Genomic DNA, 23,020 nt, shown 5'->3' on the forward strand with positions numbered 1-23,020 from the left:
GCAAAACAGTGGCATGACATACTGTTCTGCTCTCATAAACACAGATGTATTTCAATATGTATTCAATAGATCATATTACCTTGTGGCATAAACCATTATAGGCATTTTTCGTCTGTTTGGAATTCACACTTGTGTTATACAATTGTAAGGAACATAAAATAGAATAGAACGTAATAATTCAATAAAATAATTATTTGAAATTGTTTATATGTTTACGATATTTTAACTAACATGTGTAGTTAGGTGGTCCCATCAAACGATTTAAATTAAACGTCAGCGATAGTTATCGATGACGACGGACAGTTATCCGAGGCAGAAAATAAACGTTTGGAATTCGTAGTCAAAACAGCAAATCAACGTCCAGTAAAATATGATTTATGTTAAATTTGACATACTATTAGCTCTCATGGAATTTAAATATGAAAGACTGCTCTATGCTATCCGATCAACGATATTATTATCAGGTGAGCCTCCTGCCCGGAACAGAGGGTTCTATTAAAAAGATTGATTTGATTGATTGATACTAAAAACTTAATGCACAAACAATTATGCTGCCTTACTTTAATATATACCGATCTTAAAAAAATATCAGCTTTAATTTCTTTACATAATCCCTGGTTAACTAGATAAGGCCAAAGAACTGATAGTTATACTAACTAAATAATTAATATATAACAAACACGCATCGCTATAACCAAACAATTAAAACGCCTTTAAAGAACTAGTACAGTATAGTTGAGTATACTGTTCTGCAGAAATATTTTTTGGTTATAATTTTTCAAACAATAACTTACGCTGGACATATTAAGTGACTTAAGTGAAAGTAGTGACTTCGAACTAACGGTTGCTAGGTAATTATTATTTTTCTCCCTCGTTATTTAACCAGCATAGAAGGTAGGCTTGGTTGAAGGTTGGCATAGAAGGCTGACTTGCTTGAAAAAATAAATTTGAGTAAATCTATCATTTTACCATTAAGACCATTGTCGTTAATATGAATACTTTGGATAGAAAATAAATTTACGTAACATGTAGATATAATTAACACTTATCACTGCGAGTAATCAAAGTTCTCATTGTCACCAAGACAGGTGTAAACATGGTCTGGTAATTGCACTATTGTACTTGGTATGATTGTTAGCAAGACATTGGAGGTTAAATTAATTTCTTATGACCTTCATAATGACGTTGCTTAAGTTTTATTAGTTATTTACGTATGTTCAATGGTCAGGGGTTTTTAGATATTGGCAAAATCCTTATTATTTATCGTAGGGACTTTCGCAAATCTGTTTTTTGTTGTTGTAAAATTTGATGTTACTTTCCGAGGCAAACGCTTTTCTTAGGTTCGCCTATATGTCATGTATGCGCGTTTTAAAAGTCTAAACTAAAATAAAAATTTCTTATCATGTTACAACAGTAATTAACTTTAGACAATAAAAATGATTTTTCGGTTAAAATATCTACCGTTTTTATAAAGCACCTTTATGTTGTCTATGTCAAAGACAAAACAACTATTTATGTCAGAACTAGAGCAATAACAATTAAATACAAGTAGATACCAAGCAATTTAAATCGTGGTCACGTATATAATGTTACGTTTACTTTTCTATTTTCTTAACACTGTTTGACCCAAAACCATATGAAATATATATATTGCGTACTATGTAAACATTGTTTTGGTCATAAAAAATCATATTCAAATCATATTACCGGTTAAACAAAGTACAGGTTTTTTGAGGTTATGTCTATATGTTTTAAAACTAGAATTATGCAATGTATATCTCAATCCTTATTAATATTTTAAAGGTAGTTTGGATATACTTAAACTGTTTAAAGTTTTTGACGGTTATACTATATATTCTGATACATATATTCGTTGCGAGGACAATATTTTCTTTAAATTTTTGAAGTAAGCATTTGCTTATGATCAATAGATTTTTGAAGGGCTAGTTAAACTTGTCCGAAATCTGGTAATAATGGATTTTGCCATTTTGTGTTTAGCTCAATTATAACACTTGGAATATTATTATTTGAATTCGTGTTTTAGACCAATGTTCAAGCTTTCTATGCTACTCAAGAATCAATCCTAGAATATTCTTAAATACCAAAATCTATTAAAATTTTCCTCGTGTGATTGTACTTATGAGCAGATGGCCACCACTAGTTTAACGACGATATACCGATCTAGCACTTAAACGTGGAGCAGTGTTAATCTAGTTAGTGGTTTTAACGTCAGCCATCCCTTAGGTTGTAGGTTTGACCCCGCCTGTGCCCCAATGGATTGTCTATGTGCCTATTTCACACTCGCTCTTACTCGGTCCCTCGCTCGGCTTGCCTTAGACCCAAAGAGCTAACGGCGTTTGCCAGGCACAAGAGGCAGCCCATCTACTTGCCTGTTAGATTGACAAATGAGCATCGAACGGTAGATGCCTAAAAAATTAACTATACCTACAACTAATTTAAAGTGTATAGAAGATGTAATTTGTGAAGTTTCCGTTAAGCAATTGCGGTCATTCGTGACGGCTGCAACGATGCGTGTTGCACCTAATACTTATCTTTATAGATGTTATTTATCTGTATAATGAAGTTTGTTTGGAGTATTTGGAGTTAACACTAACAAAAAAAAATTATAGACATTTTCAGTAACATAAACAATTCTAAATTTGAATTTTTGGTCAAAATGTCGCAAAAGAAATTGTAACATTTCCTGATATTTATGGATAAATTATCTTTTAATAAGCCTTTTGGCTTCAGGGTGGAAATGAACAAAATATCCACAATTCTCGTCATAAATACATGTTATTGTAAGAAATCTCAGTGCGTGCAAAAGATAAGGTAATGTTTATTATAATTACAATCTATATTTTAACTATCTTTTATAACCTTAACCCTACTCTCGTTTTATGGACTTGAGTCACGTTGAATTTGTTTTGACGTCTGGCTTCGTAGTCTACAAATCTTGTCTGCCCCGGTTCCACAAAGTATAAAATTTCCAAGATAAATAGATACCTAACTTACTAAATGTAATTAAGTTTTTTTATATTTTTTTTTTCATTATTCCACTTAAGGTCCTTTAAAAAAAGGACTTACCAGTATTTAGAAGGCCACACAACACACTATCTAGCTCTCGGGCATTCAGTGTCCACCAGATGAGACGCGTTACCCCGTTCTATAAAAAAATCAAATGCCCGTAATTGAATCATGTCAGTGTTTTCTATTTTAATTGTATAGATTTCAAAAACTACTATGTATCTACTACTACTAGGTGTCGAAAAGTCGTTTAAGAGATTGTGAAAAACTGTTTAACGATTTATTATTAAACTGTATATTTCTTGGAAAATAACACTTAATATAGTACAGCGGATATCCTTTGCAACGTATGAGTAAGACAAATAGTCATTTCCAATGAATTGAACACTTACACCCAATACTTTATTTTTTTAACTGTATCGTAAAATACACCGATTCTTATTTAATGTATGATTTTTAAAGATATTTTTTTTAAATTCCTTTACTTTTTTTAGTTAACTTTGCTTGTATATTTGTCAGGTGACAAATTTAAAACGGTTTTTGTGTCACAATGTTTATTAATGTAACTAATATTTGTCATGCTAACGTAACTTTAGCCATAAACCAAGCTTAACACATAAACTGTTAACTTGATTTACTAGTTATTAGAAGTAAGTCACTTCCTTAATAGATCTGCCCTATCAGTTACATAAATACCGTAACTGCAATCCCGTTTTGGCGTAACACTTTTACTCTAATCCTACGAGATAGTTTAATTACATGACGAGTACGATTTACGTGAGTTTATTTTACTTTTACGAGAAGTAAACATATTAGATAAATAAGAAACATACGAGCTATTATAGAGCTAATATTATTATAGAAGTGTCATTCAATAGCTTTACAAATAAACAAAATGTTAAAAATAGTAATTTTATCTTTATTTTGACAAAATAAACTACATCACAGATTACTTCAATTCGACAACTAATTACTTTCAATATTTTATATCACATGAATAACAGTACATACAAATAAAACACAACACAACAATTAATAGTAAAGTATTAAAATATTTACAAAAAATACAGTTACAAGTGAATAGAGTTGAAATATAATTTTAATTCACCATGGCATAAATAGTTGACTTAATATCTGTGGCACATTTCGCTTCATAGCATGCGGTGATGTGTTAAATTTTGGCGGGCTCAAGCGTTTTGTTATATTTTCATGCTGTCGAAAAATATTCACAAATTATAACCAGCAAAGTCAAAATGAAACCTATAAAGGTTATATGGCTTATATTACCTGAACTATTATAATGTACTCGAACTGTAATCGTTCATTATTAATAAATATTTATTTTAAATGTGGTACACAAAATATTGATAGAGGATTTATGGACATCTCAATGACAATGATCCCCAATGTTTACAAAATAAATATATTCTTTATTTCAAACTTTAATTCCTTTTAGTGAATGGCATACTTTTTGATCTGGTTTACTCACAGGTTACTGAAGAGATCAGATGCTAAAATGCCTTTATTATAATTGTGCAATTTTTGCATTGATCGGTAGTTAACTGGCAGGATAATTCATAAAATTTTATTGAAATGAAGTCCACGTAAAATCTAAAACTATTTGTAAATTTTTTACATATGTTGACAATGAACCAGTCACATTGTTTTTACGTCACAGATGAGGAAAAGACTTGGAATGGCCCAGTGGGAAGAAAAAAAAAGGGACGCCCACCAGGAACCTAGAAAGATGGCATAATATAAAAGATAGCGGGGAAAGATTGGAAAATAGGAGCGAATATGAGAGACAAATGGCAGAGGAAGCCTTCGCTCCGTGGTGGGTTGTGTACTAAAATAAAATATAATAAGATAAACTGGACATATTTCCTATTATAGTATTCTTACACAATCTATTTTTATTTTTTTATTTTATGTTAAGAATACAAATGATATTTTTTACTGTACAATTTTTAAAGAACAAAATAGAAAACATCGTCGACTGTCGTCTCTTTCTGTATAGTTGAGTTTTTGCGGTGATGAAAAGGGTCACTTAGAACTTTAGTTAATATTGTGCTACGGTAAAGAAGCTATGAATAAGGGAATAAGTTTTCTTGTATGTAATTCCTTACTAGGCAAAGGCCTCAGATTTCTGTAGGTTAACTATGTAATAGGTGATCAGCCTCATGTGCCTGACAGACACATTAAACTTTTGGATTCTACAGCATGCGGGTTTTCTCACGATATTTTCCTTCACCGTTCGTGCGAAGGTTAAATGCGCATATCCACAGTTCATTGGTGTACAACCGGGAATCGAACCAACCTCAGGGATGAGAGTCGCACACTGAAGCCACTGGGTCAACACTGCTATTGCAAGCTAGGTAGGTTTATATATATGTATTATATTTACTGTTTATTAAATTATTTTTGACTCCATTAATCTGCATAAAGATTAGAACGACGAAAGAAAATAAATTTATTACAAAGTTATATGATACCTAAAACAGCCACAGTTTTTTTGAATGAAAACTTATGAAAAATGAAACCGTTTTGCTTACACATAATGTAACATTACGTATATTATAGGAACTGCAATACTGCAACTTGCATGTCACGGAGTCACGGTGGCTGAAGACGCCGGTGAGAAGGCACATACGACCTACTTATTGATTTTAGTATTTAAGGACTTTAAGGGCGTGATTAAGAAACGAAACTTCGCGCGTACCTACTATCACTTCATATGTCAGAATCCAAAACATGTTTGACGTACGAGAGTCAGACTCAGCGCTAAATCCCTAATTTGAATCTTTCCTTCAGTCCTTACATTGACAAAATCATATTGTAGAATAGAAGTATCAAAATGTATTGAAACTCTTACACAACATGGCGATGTGAATGTTATTGTTATTGAATAGTCTTAGTTTTTTAGCTTTGTACAGTGAATGACCCCGAGGAAATGATTTGTAACTAGAATTGTACATTGTCAAAATTTAATTATTCAGAATCAGACAATTCAATCAGGTAATTGAAAATCTCTTTCCTCTTTTATTGACTAACTTCTTTTTTATAATATATTTTTATAATATAATAGTATTATATATTTTCCAAAGATTTTATTAGTTAGTACCATAAACAACTGTGAATTCATTTTGTGATGTATAATAATTTTACGTAGCAATATTAAGTAAGTACTAAATTGTATATATGTATCATATGGATGAAACTGTACTGATTCTATTTCCATTCTATTTTAGTTTAGAACGGATACGTTATGCAAAGTGCAATTGAAGTTAAAGGAAATTCAACATTTCCTTTACGCAAGCAAAGGAAACTCGGATAAAAAGCAAAATTCATTGTTCTTCAGTACCAATCACCGGCAGCGAATACACGAGAAAATCAAGGTGATTATTTTTTTTATATTGCATAGACAATTCAACCCGCATTCATTTATGAACCGCGCTAACGTTCAGTAACATTTCGCGCGCAATTTGACTCGCGGGAAAAGTGACAGTTGTCAATTTTTTTAATTAAAAAGTGTTCAACGGTCTGTGACAAAAATTGAGTTTTCTAAATGTGATGCAATTTAGCGAAAATGTCAATTTATGGTAAACTTGTTCAAATAATACTGATCAGTGTTTAATAATCAAGGTTTGTAAATAATTAATATTTAAATAAATTATTTTATTATGTATATATTTTATAAAATATTTTTGTTATAAAGTATGCAATTTATTTGTCGCCTATAATTATTTTATATCGACAACACAAAGCTTTTGTATGTGATGAATTTAGGGGCAGGAGACCCTCCTAACATTAAGCATCAGTTACCATAGATCAGTTACCGACAGGAACTCCGACCGCTCGCAAGTGCGTTGCCAGTCTATTAAAAATTGCCGCACTTGTTTGTTGAACGATATTCATCATTTTACATACACACCGTTATAAATTTAAATTAAATTTACTTTTCGACCTTTATTTTTATTTGTTTATAATTGTAGAAACAAAATAGAAATATTAAATACTCTAAATTTATTTGAGAAATCGAATTAATCGCAACGAATATATTTTGCAAACGTCTTCTTGTATGGTAAGTAAATGGTTAATATCTATATAATATGTGTCAATCTCTTGTCTTGTCGATATAAAAAGTAGAAGTGACCCAAAAAATAACCTTCAGCAAAGATATTTGGTATTATAAAATTTGTATAACTTTTATACAGCGCGTGATTGTTAGAAAAAAACCATTACCAGCAAATTACATTGTCATACGCTTGCAAAGGAAGCATCTTCAAGGCCAGAGGTCACAGATGAGCGTCATAACATAATTAGTAATTACCTGTCGGCTTTCCGTCAAGACATCTTATTTGTCATTGTCATAACACTTTGTTTTTGAACAAAGGTTACAGGGTCCAAGTTAATGTGCATATATAGCATAATTATGAAAAAAAATCAAAGAAATTTAATTAGCGGATTTTTTCTATAGTTCTGTAATTTGAAGAACCTTTTTAGACCAAGACTCTAATGTGTTTTCTATTAATCACGCGCTAAGAACACAATTCAACAATATTAAAAGTAAAAAAAATTATTAAACTGATTTTATATGAAACCCAAACAACAATACTATCGTGTATCGCCATAGATCAAACCAAAAACGGCTTACATCGATGTTATAAAGATCAATAACATCGATGATATATATAATAACACTGTCTTGAAGACTTTTGATCAATTTATAAATGCTTCTTAGAAACCGATTCTAAAGAAGCTAATGGTGCTTCCGTCATTAAAATTGCACACGACTTGTGTTTTATCGTTACCATTAATCATCAACGTTCATTTAGAGGTCATCTAAAATAGGGTTTTTTAAACATACCTACATATGTGTATACACTTCTTCCTGAGGTTATGTAACCCAACATGTGTGCTTCCAACACCAAAATCTTTAACCGCCAGTTGTAAAATCATTATAGTTTACATCATTATTAGTCATTATTAAAATCAGACTGATCCATTTCCCTATATTTTATATACATATTCCTATATGGAGCAAGAACGTGGACAATCTTAGCCCGAGAAAGGCAAAGATTGATGTTTTCGAAATGTGGTGCTGGAGGCGGATGTTAAGAATACCGTGGACCGCTAAACGCACCAATGAATTCTTACCCAGCCTCATATAAAAAACCCTTTTAACAACCATATGTTGAGATCGCATCATTCCGTACTTTGGTCGCACAATGCGACGAGAACCTACAAAAGCTCTACGAAGTTGGCAATACTGAAAGCAAACGATGCCATGGATTTAGGTGGACTGATCAAGTCAAAGACTCGTAGTCCTCGAAATACTACACATTTGTGAAAGAACTGCAGGACTAAAATTATTCAGGAGTAAATGGACGACCCAGAGAGAGAGATTTTACTTCTACAAATATCGGTTTTGGAGTCATTAAAAATAAAAATATTATATTATGTACAAAAGGTAGCTTGGATCTTCACTGAGGTCGCGAGAGATAAAATCTGTCATGATCTTTACTTTTTTAGATCTTATGTTAAAAAAACAAAACGTTCGACATAGGGTCTTTTTTATATAGTTTGTTAAACTGCCTAAACTCAAGGTTGTCACTTGTCAGAGTACGGTGACCGGAAACAAAATACTAGACCAAGTACAACGAGCATTCTAAAGACATTAGGGTCAACACTTTTTTGTTCTATGGTCACAATTCCAATTTTAAAATATATTTTTTTATAAACACATACTCATAAATAATCGATTATAGATATTTTGATACGTCTAATCATTTAATAAAATACTGTATGTATGTAAGTGCAGAATAAATTTCAAGTGCGTAAAATTCTAAAATTTGCTACAGGCTCGTTGAATTCCTTTCAATTAAGAAATTCATAATACATGACGCACATTTGCGGCTGTATTTGTTGATTTTAATAGAAATAAAACGCCATAGTGTAAAACTTAGTTCGCTATACACCTCGAGTGCTAATCTCTTCTTAAATCAATCAGCATATGTCAGTATGCTAGGCGTCGGCGGTACTTTATTTATTAACAGTTTAAAAGATTGTTGAATGTTGAAAAACTTATGTAACATTAAACTTCAGACTAAACTGAATTATTTCATAAGACGGACAATATAACGAACATCTTTTATCATATAGATATTTTGGCAAATAAAATGTGCAACTTTATTTATTTTAGTGACATGTGACAACCTTGATTTATCCATGGTAGTAGTATGTATGAACGTAGATGGTCAACCGAATCTTATTAGGAATAGATAGTAGCTTAGGAGTGGATCAAGGACTTCAGGCGACCTGCAGGCCTTGTAAAGGCCTAGGTACACTCACATGTGTGTATAAATCATCGAAATATTGGGTCACACAGTTATTGTATTAATTAACGGAATTGTACGGTATATTCTGCCTCTGAACATTACGCAATCTAATAATATAAAGCTTTTGTCTGGCTGATCCAATCTGTGCAACTTATGTTAGGGTTGTTTAAGGCCATTTATAGAGAAATATACCAGAAAATCAACGCGACTGACAGCAAACCTACCATATAATTAAAAAGGTAGACATGGATAATTTTTGTATAGGTACATTTTATAAAAATTGATGACAAATTCAAAAAGGCATTGAAGATGCATATAAGTGTGAACATAGTAGACTAAAATTGGGACTGCTAATGGCGAAAAATTAATATTAAGTTTCTCATGTATATAAAATACATTTTTTTGTAATGAGAAATAAAATTCTTCAAACATTAAAAAATAACATTAATAGACATCACCAATCTACTAAAAACAGGCTGTCATTCACACCTTACCCATACACAATTAAGATACAGTATGGTACTTGGAACCACTACACACACCAACAATTCATAGACTACAACTATTCATTATTTATGTAGAGGTGACTGTCTTTTTTCTTGAGGTTCTCAAGCTCCTTCACTGATGATACACTGGGTTTAATCAATCTTTCTATTATTTATTTTAGAAATTAAAAGACCTAACATTTAAATATATTATAAAAACTAACTGCTGTTAAAAGTTTCAGTATATAGCGAAATGATATTAATAGTTCTACAACTGCGAGAGATATTATTAGTTTTGTTTGAAAACAATAGCTCCTACCGACCTTTGAGTTAAACGTATATATTATCTTTTTATCAAATAATAATTTAACATCATTTGTAAATACAATAATGTTGAAATATTATATTTAATTGTTGTGCAAACCTACAGCTGTGTTTCGTTAAGAAACTTCATATAATGATCATTATAGTTATAAGAAGAGGTGCAATTTATGTGTTGCAGCCGCAAATATATTAATGCAATTTATCAGAGAGGTATTAGAAATACAATTTTAATTTATACGTATTACAAACAATCTCTCAATATATTGGAGGCGGCCAGGCATATTAAATTTTCAATAGCGCGTCAGTCACTGCCGTCTCCACGTATATACCAATAGCAATAGTGCTTTTTCTGGTTCACGTTCTATTCCGTGATTATTTCTAAAAAGGTAGTAATGGTCTAAGTCATGCCAGTTCCCCACGATATTTTCCTTCACCGTACAAGTGAGCGTTTTAGGCACACGTATACAAACTCCTAATCCATTGTAGAACCAGGAGTCGAACCTCAGAACTCGTACGCTGAAGCCACTAGGCCAACACTGCATTCTTAGTCTTATATCAACTTTAAACATAGCTGTGTTGGCATAATGACTCAACCGTACCTATCCCAACTCTGGGCGTGCTGTAATTGACTTTTCTATGTGCACATTTAACACTACGAAAAAGGAAAACACCAGGTACGGTCGTGTATAGAAAACCGATCACCTGCTTTCTTTATTTCTTATTAAAAAAATCATAATCACTTAAGTTATAAAAAAAACCTAAGTTAGAAATTTAAGATGTTAAGACGTCCATATCCCTTGGATAATCTTGTTGCTCTGCACCTGCTGCAGACTGACCCTAAGAAGCAGCCGAGTTATACAATTGTGTACTAAAAGCGTTTATTTTAAATCTTTACAATAGCAAACAATACAGTTTAAATTTGTTATATACATTTTTTTACTTGTAACATGTTATCTAACTTCTTTCACCATTGATCGGATCCCCTTGACGGGTAAAACCCTTCAGCTTTAAAATTTCTTTATCCATGACATTCTTTCTCTATTCGCTTCCTGCTAACACTTCCACATCTTCTACCTTTTCTAATGCATACAATAGAGCGTTTAAATAAAGCATGATTACGAGAACCATATAAAAAAACACAGATAAAAAGAGAGAGACTAATGCTACTTTCTCTGATAGTTTTTACGAGAAATCTTGAGTACTATATTTACAGTTTTATAATAATGAACAATGGTTGTATGTCAAAAGGCAGTATTATAAAATTATTACATGCTTAATGGGGCAAACTGTTGTACAATTACACGATAATCATATATTTTAACACCCAAACCCAATAGTCAAAATGGAGAGATACTTATCTCTCCATTTTGACTATATATTTGTGTATATATATATATATAGTTATGTTATATATGTATATATATATATATATATATATATATATATATATATATATATATACATCTTGAAGGACATGTTGCGTCCTACATGGCGTTATTTACCGATAATGCTGCGTCCTACTGACTTTGTGCGTCCGGAATACGGACGCAAGATTAACCGACCCTCATTTTTAGCCCAAAGGTCCCTTATGATTATTAGAATACATGGGCGAAAAATTGGCATGGACGTTATTCCATCACTACAATGCCTTTTAGCGTATAATATAGTTCCGCCATCGTCCGATTGAAATTTGGAGGCCGCTAGTGTTCAGCGTATAATTTACCACGTATACTTTGAGTTCAGTTCACCGATCTAATCGAGGCCATTGAATATCGTACTTAATTTGTAAAGTTTTTATCATGTTTTCGTTACAACAATCTTGCGTCCCTTAAATATCCTAAAACGGGCACTAGGTACGGTGTCTGAGGGGCCTATTCGGGGTGCACGAGGGACGCATGACGCGCCGCGGGGCGGGCTTCAAGCGCTCGCGTGCCGAATTTTATAAACAAACGGATAATATGTAACGGCCGTGACGTAAGGTTGTCACCAAAGTGGATTATTTGCAAGTGCATTAAAAGTGGATATTTATTTGGTCTATTATTATAGTAGGTGATTATAATAATATATGAATCACAATGAAAAGAAGTGCAAGGATTCTTAAATTAGCAAACCGTAAGTACTTCCGTTTTACTACTTAAATGAAAATTATAACACGATTTATCTTATTATAGTACCTAGAACATCTAGCTAGTAAGTACCTAATTACATTTGAACATTTTGTCTGTTTATAATATTATGATGAGCTTACTTTGCGTCAAATTGTCTGTGAGTGAACGCGTGTAGTCTGCAAAAATGGTTGTTGTGATTGATGTGGATAATTTTTTTAAAAGAAATGATTTTATACATTTTTATAAAGCTAAACTTCAATGGCCTTGGAAATCAACGCATTTTATTTTGCAAAATTGGTGCATACATTGTGATACAAGTATTAATATTACTAATTCAGTAGTTGAACACTTTGTACTACCCATGAATTTCGATGACTTTAAAAGGCTTTATAACTCTTCTTTCATGTGGTGTAAATTTTGCGAATATGCCATTTATGATCATTTTCCAGAAGACGAATGTTTTTGTAATAACCAGAAATAATCAAAAGGTACATGCTTCAATATTACTTGCCTAACTATTTTTATTCTTATACCGTAATATCATCTTACTTGTATGCACTCCCGGCTGTTATCCCAGAAGGGGTAGCCAGAGGTTTTTTTGCGACTTAACACAGTTCTCAGGGCGAGTGCGTTAGCCACTGCGCCTCAGAAGTTTAGGTATGGTGTTTGTGAGTATGGATGGATGGATGGATGCTTGTTACTCTTTCACGCAAAAATGGCTAAAGGGGTTTGAATGAAATTCGGTATGGAGTTCATTTACATCAGACAACGTCATTACAGTTAGGTATATAAAATCTTTTTAACCCCTGACGCAAAAAAAGGTGTTACAAGTTTGACGTGTTTGAGTTATGCGTGAGTGCGTGCGTACGTGCGTACCTGAGTGTGTGTCTTACTTTTTATAGGTTTTCTTTTTGTTTGCTTTTGGGTCGAGGGTATTTAATTTTTATTGTTTTATAATATATCTGCTTTGTTTTCAGAGAGACAGGAAGAAAAAGAAAACCATCCAGAAAACTTACATGAGTCACGATCATCTGATTCAAAATCTGGTTCAATATCTGACATTTCTGCGACATGTTCTAATTACACTCCACCGAGACACGAAGTAAGTTTAAGTAAAATACTGCATTAATAATATATGCTAACGGCTGTTATCCCAAAAGTAGTAGCACTCTAAGCCGAAGCAGTCCTTAGGCCATGTCAGAGACCTTGTAGGTGGCCTAAAAATATCTGCGAGCGCCAATTCAGGATAGGTAATTTCAGCATGATGTTCAGCATGGGATAGACAACACATATCACTAATCAAGTTGTTACCTTCATATTATTTATTATGTATTGGAATAAATAAATAAATATTAACGAAGCCACAATGGTGCAATAAAATATAATAAGCTTTTTTGTTGCAGACCAGTTCTGATGATTCTTTTCGCAATGAATTTGTTTCGAACTTCGATTCATCGGTCAAGGAGCCTATTAATCTTAATTATAGCGAAATTAGTCACATAAGCGGTTCTCCATGTAGTGTATTTGTAGAAAGGAAACTTCTTCAACGGTATAAAGCCGATGAACTCGTACCAAATCAAGGAATACCTCTCAACGTTAATAATTCCTCGTCTAATGTATCTTTCAAGCCACCTAATAACATAAGTTTAAGTGAATTTAGTTGTAAAAGCAGTTCTCCTTGCAATGTAATTGTAAGTAGGGAACTTCCACAGCCTTACAATGAATCAGAACCAAATGAAGATATTATTTACGATATTAATAGTGAATCTCAATTAGAAGATAATTCTAATGATACTACAACAATTACTCAAAGGCAAAAACCCAAAAGTTCAACGGTTCGAGATAAAGATTATTGCTTTTACTGTGAGTCATTTGTATTAAATTTTGCTCGTCATTTACTCCGACACCATATTTATGAAACTGAAGTCCAAAAAATTATGTCAAAACCTAAAAAAAGTCTTGATAGAAAACAATTAATTGCAGCACTACGTAAAAAAGGAAACTACCTTGTAAATTCAAAAGAGGTCACTAAACCGATGCGAAAATACAAATTTACTGATTATTTGCCGTGTACAGAGTGTCTGGGATTCTATTCTAAAAAGCTATTGTGGAAACATAAGAAGAAATGTAGTGGTAAATCAGGAAGTAAAAACATTCAATCTGAGGCTCAAAATCTACTAATACGTCATCTTAAAATCGACGAAAAACTTAAGGAAACTGTATTTCCCCGAATGCGGGCAGACAAAATATCACTTATTGCAAAAAAAGATAACCTTATATGTGCTTACGGATCTCAATATTTAAAAACTCACCGAGAAAAACATTTCGTTAACGTAGTGTCTAGAAAAATGAGAGAGCTTGCAAAATTATTACTAGAATTAAAAAAGCTTGATCCATCCATTATTGACTTCTTTTCTGCCTTAAGACCAATTCATTATGATATCATTGTGCAAGCAACCAAAATATTGGGAAATTATGACATAGAAAAAGATAGGTATGAGACACCTACGTTCGCAATGAATCTGTCCACGACCTTGAAACAATGCTGCAATATTGCAATAATGTGTGCATTAAAAAAGCAAGGGCCTTACACGGAAGTAGATACTGGCAAAATAGAAGCCGACTTAAAAACTTTGATTCAACTAATTGAATCAAATTGGAAATATGATGTGTCTACACAAGCTGCTACAGATTTAAACAAGAAAAAGTGGAATAAGATAACTATTGTACCTTTAGCAAATGATTTAAAAATTCTTAAAGAATACCTAAATAAAAAATCCTTTGATGCTGCTATAAAAATTAAAGAAGGCATAAAAACGACTGAAACATATACGCAACTTTTAGAAACTGTGTATTGTAGGGTTTTATTATTAAATAGGCGGAGGCCTGGAGAACTTCAAAGAATTACAGTGCACGATTATTTAGAAAGCGTCAATAATGATAGTAATAAGTATGAAGAGTTTGATCGTGCGCTTACTGCCTCAGAAAGGATTCTGGTAAAGAAATTTAAACGTGTTGTCATTAGAGGCAAACGTGGCCGCGGAGTACCAGTCTGTTTAATAAAGAAGTTCAAGATGATATTAAATTATTATTATCCATTAGGCACATTTTTTTTGCTTCGACACCAAATCAATTTTTGTTTGGTAATCCCGGTTATAACAATACAATTTATGGCTACAAAGTTTTGGAAAAGCATGCCAAATTATCAGGGGCGAAACAGCCTAAAGCAATATCCTCTACAAGGCTAAGAAAACATTTAGCCACCTTATCACAAATTTTTAGCATGTCTGAAAATGATATGGAGCAGCTGGCTACATTCATGGGCCATACTAATGAAGTACATAAAAAGTCTTACAGGTTGCCAGATGACGTATACCAAACTGCTAAGATATCAAAGCTTCTTATTCTTATGGAAGATGGAAAAGCAGACGCGTACAAAGGAAAATCTCTCGAAGAGATTGATCTAGATTTGAATGAGGAGTTAATTGAAGAGCCCGTGGACAACAACGAAATTATAGACTATGATCCTGAACCTGAACCTACTTTAGATGCTAATTCTGACTTATCTCAGGCTGGACCATCTGGTATGCAAAATGTTTCCCAACAACTTCTTAATGAAACCGGGTTTCAATTACGTAACGAAAATAAAATACGAAAAGGAAAAAAAAGGACGTTGGTACCTTGGACAAAGGAACAAAAGGACGTAGTTACAAAATACTTTAAATTTCACATAAAAAATCACCAACCGCCTAAAAGAAACGAATGTGAGAAACTAAAAGAACAACGTGTAGATTTACTTAAGAATAAAGACTGGCTAAAAATAAAGGTATTCGTCCAAAATATTTACTCTAAGGCTAAGAAATGAGAGAAGAAAATTTATGTTTTAAAATAGTATGATTTGTTTCAAATATTTTTACTTTGTTAATGCATACCAATGGTTAAGATATTTAATGTTTGAATTGATTATTATTACACGGTTTCTGAGGTCCGTATCAGTTGTTTATTTATTCTTTAACTTTATCCGATGTTTAGCTGTCATTAAACTCTGTTTAAAATCGATTTTACTGGCATAACTGCAATTACAGTAGCAAATGCCTATAAATCATTTTTAAACAAAGGACTTAATAAAGAATAAAAAGGTTGTCTGTTTATCGAATTAATAATTTTAATATAGAGATATCTAACAGCACCTCAGACACGGGCATGAGACTTTTAGTTGTAGCCACTGATTAATTTTAATTATAATATAAAAATACATGTTCCATTGTAATGAAGACTGATTGATGTTCATATTTAAGTTTATTTTGTTATTAGGCAAAGGCAGAGCCCATTTATGTTTCATTATTTAGTATCACTAAAATTGTTTAAATGTTTTGATTTTTATGTTTATGATGACTTTTATTTTTACAAGAATGATTGGGTTGATAAAAACCATACTGATTTATTTTAATTATAATATGTATAAAAATACATGTTCCATTGTAATGAAGACTGATTGATGTTCATAATTCAGTTTATTTAATTACTAGGCAAGGCAGAGCAAATTTATGATTTTTATTAAGTCAATGTTACATTGATTTTTTTCGTTTTTATGTTTAGATACACATTTTTGTAAAATATAAAATAAAACATTAAATGTTTTATATTACGATATGCCTTTTATTCTGTATATTCACCTGCATAAACATGACTAGGTACTATTATATTATTCGTATCATGAAACTTCCTCTTTCTACCTTTAAACCTACATGCTTACACCAGCCTATGCATCTAAGCTTACCTGTTTATTACATACTTACCTGTCCGCACTCACCTGTTCACACCATCCTGTGCCTCTGAGCTTACCTGTTTATAATTACCTGTCCCAACTCCAAACTTACCTGTTCACACCAGCCTGTGCCAACTTGCCTGACACGCGTCAAAAATAATTATATTGCTTTGGAGGATTTTGAAGACCACAAGACAAGATAGGTATTTTGTATGCTAACTATGAATTAATTATTATCTGTGCCTGGTGTCATTATAAGCCCTTATATATAGGTGGAAGCCTCTTGGCTGATAAGCTGGATACAATAATTCAAAAACAGTTTTCGGAACCAATCTGATTTCAATAGTAGATGGATGTCATTTAGTTATTATAATCATTATGATATATGCAGAGCATTATATGGAACTGATTTAAACATACATTCGGATGGAGGCGGGAATGTGCATGCAGTGTTTTGAACGTATACGGAGATATTCAGTGTGCAAGAAAGATTTTAGAGTGAACGGACGCACTAATTCAGATATTCGGAACCAATCTGAATTCAGTAGTAGATGGATGTAATTTAGTTATTATAATCATTATGATATACGCAGAGCATTATATGGAACTGATTTAAACATACAGTCGGATGGAAGCGGGAATGTGCATGCAGTGTTTAGTAGGTATACGCAGGTATTCAGTGTGCAAGAAAGATTTAAGAGTGAACGGACGCACAAATTCTGCTAGAAATATTTAATTTGAATATCACCATTTAACGTTTAAATGAAATTTGACGTCGTCTACTTATATGATACTGATTAAAACATCGTACATACGCATTGAAAACATTAAAAATCTCAATAGATTCATTGGACGCCGCAGGGTGGTAGTTTGTAAAGACGCAAGAAGTCCTTCGCGATTTATATATATATATATATATATATATATATAGTTATGTTAATAAAATACAATACTATATTTTAGCGGCTATTACTTTCGAATAAATTTAATGTTGCACCAACAGTTTATCTATAGTTCTTCCATGCAATTAAATCGCAAAGCAAATCTCAATAAATGGTATTAAGAACAAGTAAAGGCTCGGTAATCGTGTTGCAATAGCCAAATGAAAGGCTGTAACATTAACAGGGCATTGTTACTATTAGTATAACTTTGCTAGTCTAGTGTGCATTTACCTTACATTAGTTCGAGGATTATTAAAAATTATTTTTAATGCATTGAAACATTATATGATGGTGTCAAATGCTTTATTTCAAGCCACATAACTTTTATACACAGTAAATTGTATTTTTAATAATTAAAACAATTATAAGCACGAATTTATGACAAACCACAGAAATTGCATTATTATTCTCAGCACGTTTAAGATTACAGACTAAACAATATTAAATTCAAAAAGTTATAAACGCACTAAGTAAATATTGTATTTAAGGGGTAAACAAATGAATGTGGGATATTACGATACATTACACATCGCAAATCTATTTTTAAATGTCGTGTAAATAATAATTAAGTGTAAGCGATAAGAACAGAGTATTTATAGCAAAAAATCTTCTTAATGAACTGGCCACTAACTATTTCACAACAGAGATCAAAATTTTAAAAAGAGGTTCAAACATTTACGAAGAAAAGAATTTTTTTTTTATGATTTATGTTCCTAGTTTGATTTGTAATAATAAGTTTTCAATTATATTAGTATTAAGTTACTGTAAGAAAATAAGGAAAATTATTTTTATTTATAAATCAATTAATCCACATAAATAAGTTGACCAGAGTAAAAATCTGTAGTCGATTTTTATTCTAAAAGTACATGGGCGTGTCATTCTCCGTCACAATTAGATGATATCGCGGGTTCTATAGTATTTAGAAACTTGTTAACTTGAAGTGCGACTACTGCGTAATTATTTTGTAATGTATATTTTAAACTATTTTCATTATATGAAAGTATTTACTACATTAAAAAAACATATTGGTTATGAAAGCAATTTTTTTAAAAACCAAGGTAAACAGAGGCTCGACTGATATTTAGCCGCTCATAGCACTCGCATTACCAGATGACTCGCAACTGCGTGGCTGGCCTTTTAATATATAATTATGTAGCTGTAGTCGTTGGATAGTTCCTCGCGATGCTGCAAATCAAAGACAATAAAAAATATTTTGCCACATTATGCCATACTATTAATTCTTATAACATCTCTCTATATAGATACCAAAATGGGGGATGGATTAGAAACTGGTGCAGGTCTAGCCTGGAGACTGTTAGCGACACTAGAAGGTGGTTCACTGTTTCTGGCAACATCTGCGCTAATAGCCTACACTGCGAGAGCGAGGGTAAAAAAACACAAGCGACGACGCAATGTCAACAGTGTTCTGGTAAATAAAAAAACATATTCATTCCTCTTTATATAATTGCCTATGCTGAACAGTGCCCGACGCACCAATTCACCCATGGACTTTCGTTTAATACGAATGCGAAAAGGAAAACATCGCCATGCTTTATACCCATGCTTTATATATGAGGCACAGCAGTCTGATCACTACTTGATACAGAAATTTGAGGCCTAGACATAAAAGATTGCAGGTTAGGTATTTAAGTTTGCATAAAATTACATAATTTCGTTTAGAAAGTGTAGAAATCAGCGAAAATTTGCATGTTGGTAATAAAAAGTATTTAAAAATAATAAAGTAATAAAAGTAATTAAGAATAAACTTTTAATTTGAATATTATTTGTTTCTCAATTTAAATACATATAATATATACTTATGGTTTCATTTTCTTAAACTTTTATACGTTGATATAGCATTTAGATATCTATTATATATCTTTAAAATTATACCTACCAGTATAATACAGTATTAGGTAAAAGCCTTCGTACTCCCAGGATCTGGCGAATTTAAATTCGCATATTTATCATATTTCAGGTAACAAACACAACAAATTCTCTAGGCAGAGAAGTGAAACGAAGATTAGAAGCTTGTGGTTGTGTGGTACACACATACGAGTCGAGCGGCGCGATTATATCCGCTAAAGTCGACGCTTTGCTTGTCATAGGCGCTGAGACACGTCCCGGCTTGGATGGCATAGTCGAACTTGTTTCTACTGATGTCTATGATAATTTGAAGGTACCTATAATAAGTTTTTATTTCCCTTTTCAATTTATAGTAGGATTGAAATATTATATTTTTTTTTAATTTGTGTTCTAAATTTAATATAATTGTTGTAAGTGATAATTAATAACCCTTATGTAGTTCTGTAATGTGTTTACAGAGTACTATGTCTTTATCTTGAGGAATTTGAAAGTGATATGAATAGCTATAAGGATTGCTGTAGGCATTTAAAATTAAAGCAAGCATTAATAAAGACACCAAGCCTCTAGACGTTCAATTTAACGCTTATAGTATTCATTGACAAACAAGTTGTAGATTCTTGTTTAAACAAACGGACATACAGATCTAGTTTGTAAACAAAGACCATTTTTAGAGGAGATTTGACTCTCCAATATCGCTTAGCGATACTGCCTGAGATCTGATCGTAGGTAAAGGCGGATACGGAGGCGGAGTACCTATTTAAAATAATTAAACACTGAGTAAAGATTGGCTCAAATACATACGTATAATTTAACAATGTGTATGTTTTAGTTATTAGAAACCCTGTCACTAATAGTGCAACGTGGGGGCTGCATTGCTTGGGCATCAGCTGGTGTAAGAAGTGACACCTTCAGTGAGGCAACACATGCATTTGACGCGGTTCTTCGTGCTAGTTTAAAATACGTCTCGAAAAAGTATCCCTTTTTGTTTTATTATTATTTCAATGAATGCTTTAATTGATGCATTCATTAAATTAAAATTGCATAATGTCGTTATGAAATTTAAATTAAATATAAAGTTAAACATTTTTTAGAGAAAAGGGGTCAGATGTGACGGTTCACCTAATGCTAAGTGATACCGCCTATGGGCACTCTACTGAGGGCATATGCGATACCGGCCTTTTATTTAGGTTACAGCACGAAATACATTAAAAACTCGGGGCAGTCACGATTTCAGTTATTTTTTAAATTGTTGAATTTGGACTTGTACCCATTGCAATCTATGTCATTCAGACAGTTGAAGTAAAGGTTCTTTAACAATTTGTTACAATACTATAATATTATCTTTATTACGGAAATTGAAACGTCATCTTGAAGTTTTATGTTTTACTTTAAATGACTTAACTTACGCCTTCTGGCTTAGTCATAGAGATAAGTTTAATACGCCTGGAAATAAATACTTATAATTCCTAAGGGCCCGTTGTGAAGCGATTTGGATCGATCGTGATGAATGCGTAGAGCGTGTAGCGGATAGCGTTATCGCTACGCTCGTGCCTTGTGACACCAGACAACGCGTACAAACTTATCCCATTTACAGGTAGAAAAAAAAACGAATATTAATAAATAAGATTTTAGGAAAATTTAATAAGAGAAAAGCGCTGTTTCACAACGTGCCTGAACCACTAACCCTAAACAAACAGTGGCGCAAAAACTTTTTTAGGCCACAGATTTGTCTATCTGTTTCATGATCGCTTGTCAATCTAATAGGCAAGTAGGTGATCAGCCTCCCATGAGAAACACCCATCGGCATTTTGGGTCTAAGGTAAGTCGGATTCCTCACGATGTGTTCCTTCACCATTCGAGCAAATGTTAACTGTATGCACACAGAAAGAAATTCGATTGGTGCACAGTCGGGAATCGAACCAACCACCTCAAGGATGTTAAAGGAGAGACGCATACTGCTACTAGACATCAAGCGGTTTTAAAGAAATGAAGAGTTTTAAACATTATTGGCTTAACAAGATTTCGATGTTTAGTTCGGTTTTTTTAATGTTATGTTTAAATTTTAAACAGAATAATATTTTCAGAGATATATCCGTTAAAAAGTATTTACTTTTACCCATATTAATGTTACAGGAATATTGCAGTACAAATAAGCAAGTTCCTTGCAAGATGGTTGAAGAAAATCACTTGACTGACCAGAGATTGTTTTATTGTAATTGTAAATAAAGTTTTATATAATTATACATTACTTTGTTATTTTTATAAGAACACAGTAAAGTGCAGAAGGAGCGAGCTAGAGACTCTCAAGTAAAAAAACGATAGTCCCATTTAAATTATCCATTTTTTGTTTAAAGACTTAAAATATCTAATGTGTATTACAGCTACTATTGAAATAAAGTCGAACGTGTTTCTTCGTTTTTTTGGTTTTGACTTTGCTTTTAACAATATATATATATAACAATATAAGATGCTGCAACGCGTATGAGTCCGTCCGCTATTACAGCTATAGGTAAGTAGTTGGCAGTAGCTAAGCCACGTTTGTAGACCGTGTAAAGACAAAATAATGAGCCATAGGTATACTGTTGCATAAACATTGACGAGATATACATTTTCCAGTCATGTGTTTGATGTGTTTTTTTTTTTTGGGATATTGTCGGCAATGATGTACACAGGCACATACTTTATTCAAAATGTAGCCCGTGTAGAGGAGTCTTTAGAAACTGGGAAAAATGTAAGAGTGTTCACCAAGCTATTTGGATCTAGAAACTTTTTTATGTCTGTGTGTCAATTGGCCAATTCGCACTCACTTGCTTTTTCCTTTGTGGTCGTAAACTCATTTATCAAACAACCGGACTTGTTGACGTATTAGCGTCATTTAAATTTATCGTAAGAATATTTAAAAAATCCTACGATCTTTGGGGTTATGAAATTGGTCTATGATATTTTGATACTACGATATTGTAATTGTATGAGTACTATAAAACAACCAAGTGTTAAATCTTTTAGAAATACATATCAGTAGTGCAAAACATTCACACAAAATAATCTAAAGCAAGAGATGAGATACTATCAGAACACTATTTTAGTCAGCAAACATAAGGTATACTACACTAGGAAGTAAGTTCTGTGGCAATTTATTAATAAATGCTCATGGTTAAAGGAC

The 23,020-nt window shown here is 32.4% G+C and overlaps 2 protein-coding genes across 5 annotated transcripts; both read left to right on the forward strand.

Moving 5' to 3' along the window:
- The first annotated feature begins 795 nt into the window (after window positions 1-795).
- Window positions 796-22,100, forward strand: LOC111001865. Of its 3 annotated transcripts, XM_045632725.1 has the most exons (7): window positions 796-851; window positions 6,276-6,422; window positions 19,254-19,420; window positions 19,970-20,170; window positions 20,687-20,829; window positions 21,329-21,451; window positions 21,991-22,100. In XM_045632725.1, exons 3-7 carry the CDS (start codon window positions 19,262-19,264, stop codon window positions 22,046-22,048), a joined length of 684 nt encoding a protein of 227 aa, XP_045488681.1. In that variant the 5' UTR covers window positions 796-851; window positions 6,276-6,422; window positions 19,254-19,261; the 3' UTR covers window positions 22,049-22,100. The 3 variants fall into 3 exon arrangements, with proteins under 3 accessions (XP_045488681.1, XP_022127600.1, XP_022127599.1); XM_022271908.2 differs by lacking the exon at window positions 796-851 and having other exon boundaries at window positions 6,244-6,422; XM_022271907.2 differs by lacking the exons at window positions 796-851; window positions 6,276-6,422 and adding an exon at window positions 6,482-6,669.
- On the forward strand, window positions 11,645-16,843 carry LOC123690070. 2 transcript variants are annotated; one of them, XM_045632723.1, is made up of 3 exons: window positions 11,645-12,286; window positions 13,260-13,384; window positions 13,686-15,551. In XM_045632723.1, exons 1-3 carry the CDS (start codon window positions 12,250-12,252, stop codon window positions 15,528-15,530), a joined length of 2,007 nt encoding a protein of 668 aa, XP_045488679.1. In that variant the 5' UTR covers window positions 11,645-12,249; the 3' UTR covers window positions 15,531-15,551. The 2 variants fall into 2 exon arrangements, with proteins under 2 accessions (XP_045488679.1, XP_045488680.1); XM_045632724.1 differs by having other exon boundaries at window positions 11,645-13,384; window positions 13,686-16,843.
- Window positions 22,101-23,020: the final 920 nt, after the last annotated feature.

Source organism: Pieris rapae, chromosome 20 (genome assembly GCF_905147795.1).
Source record: "Pieris rapae chromosome 20, ilPieRapa1.1, whole genome shotgun sequence".
NCBI lineage: Eukaryota > Metazoa > Arthropoda > Insecta > Lepidoptera > Pieridae > Pieris > Pieris rapae.

Bases quoted from the DNA above. Each gene is read 5' to 3' on its own strand.
- LOC123690070 (XM_045632723.1), top strand. From the start codon at position 12,250: ATGAAAAGAAGTGCAAGGATTCTTAAATTAGCAAACC. The intron at 12,287-13,259 runs GTAAGTACTTCC...CTTTGTTTTCAG, and splicing joins GATTCTTAAATTAGCAAACC to AGAGACAGGAAGAAAAAGAA. The intron at 13,385-13,685 runs GTAAGTTTAAGT...TTTTTGTTGCAG, and splicing joins ACACTCCACCGAGACACGAA to ACCAGTTCTGATGATTCTTT.
- LOC111001865 (XM_045632725.1), top strand. From the start codon at position 19,262: ATGGGGGATGGATTAGAAACTGGTGCAGGTCTAGCCTGGAGACTGTTA. The intron at 19,421-19,969 runs GTAAATAAAAAA...ATCATATTTCAG, and splicing joins GCAATGTCAACAGTGTTCTG to GTAACAAACACAACAAATTC. The intron at 20,171-20,686 runs GTACCTATAATA...TGTATGTTTTAG, and splicing joins ATGTCTATGATAATTTGAAG to TTATTAGAAACCCTGTCACT.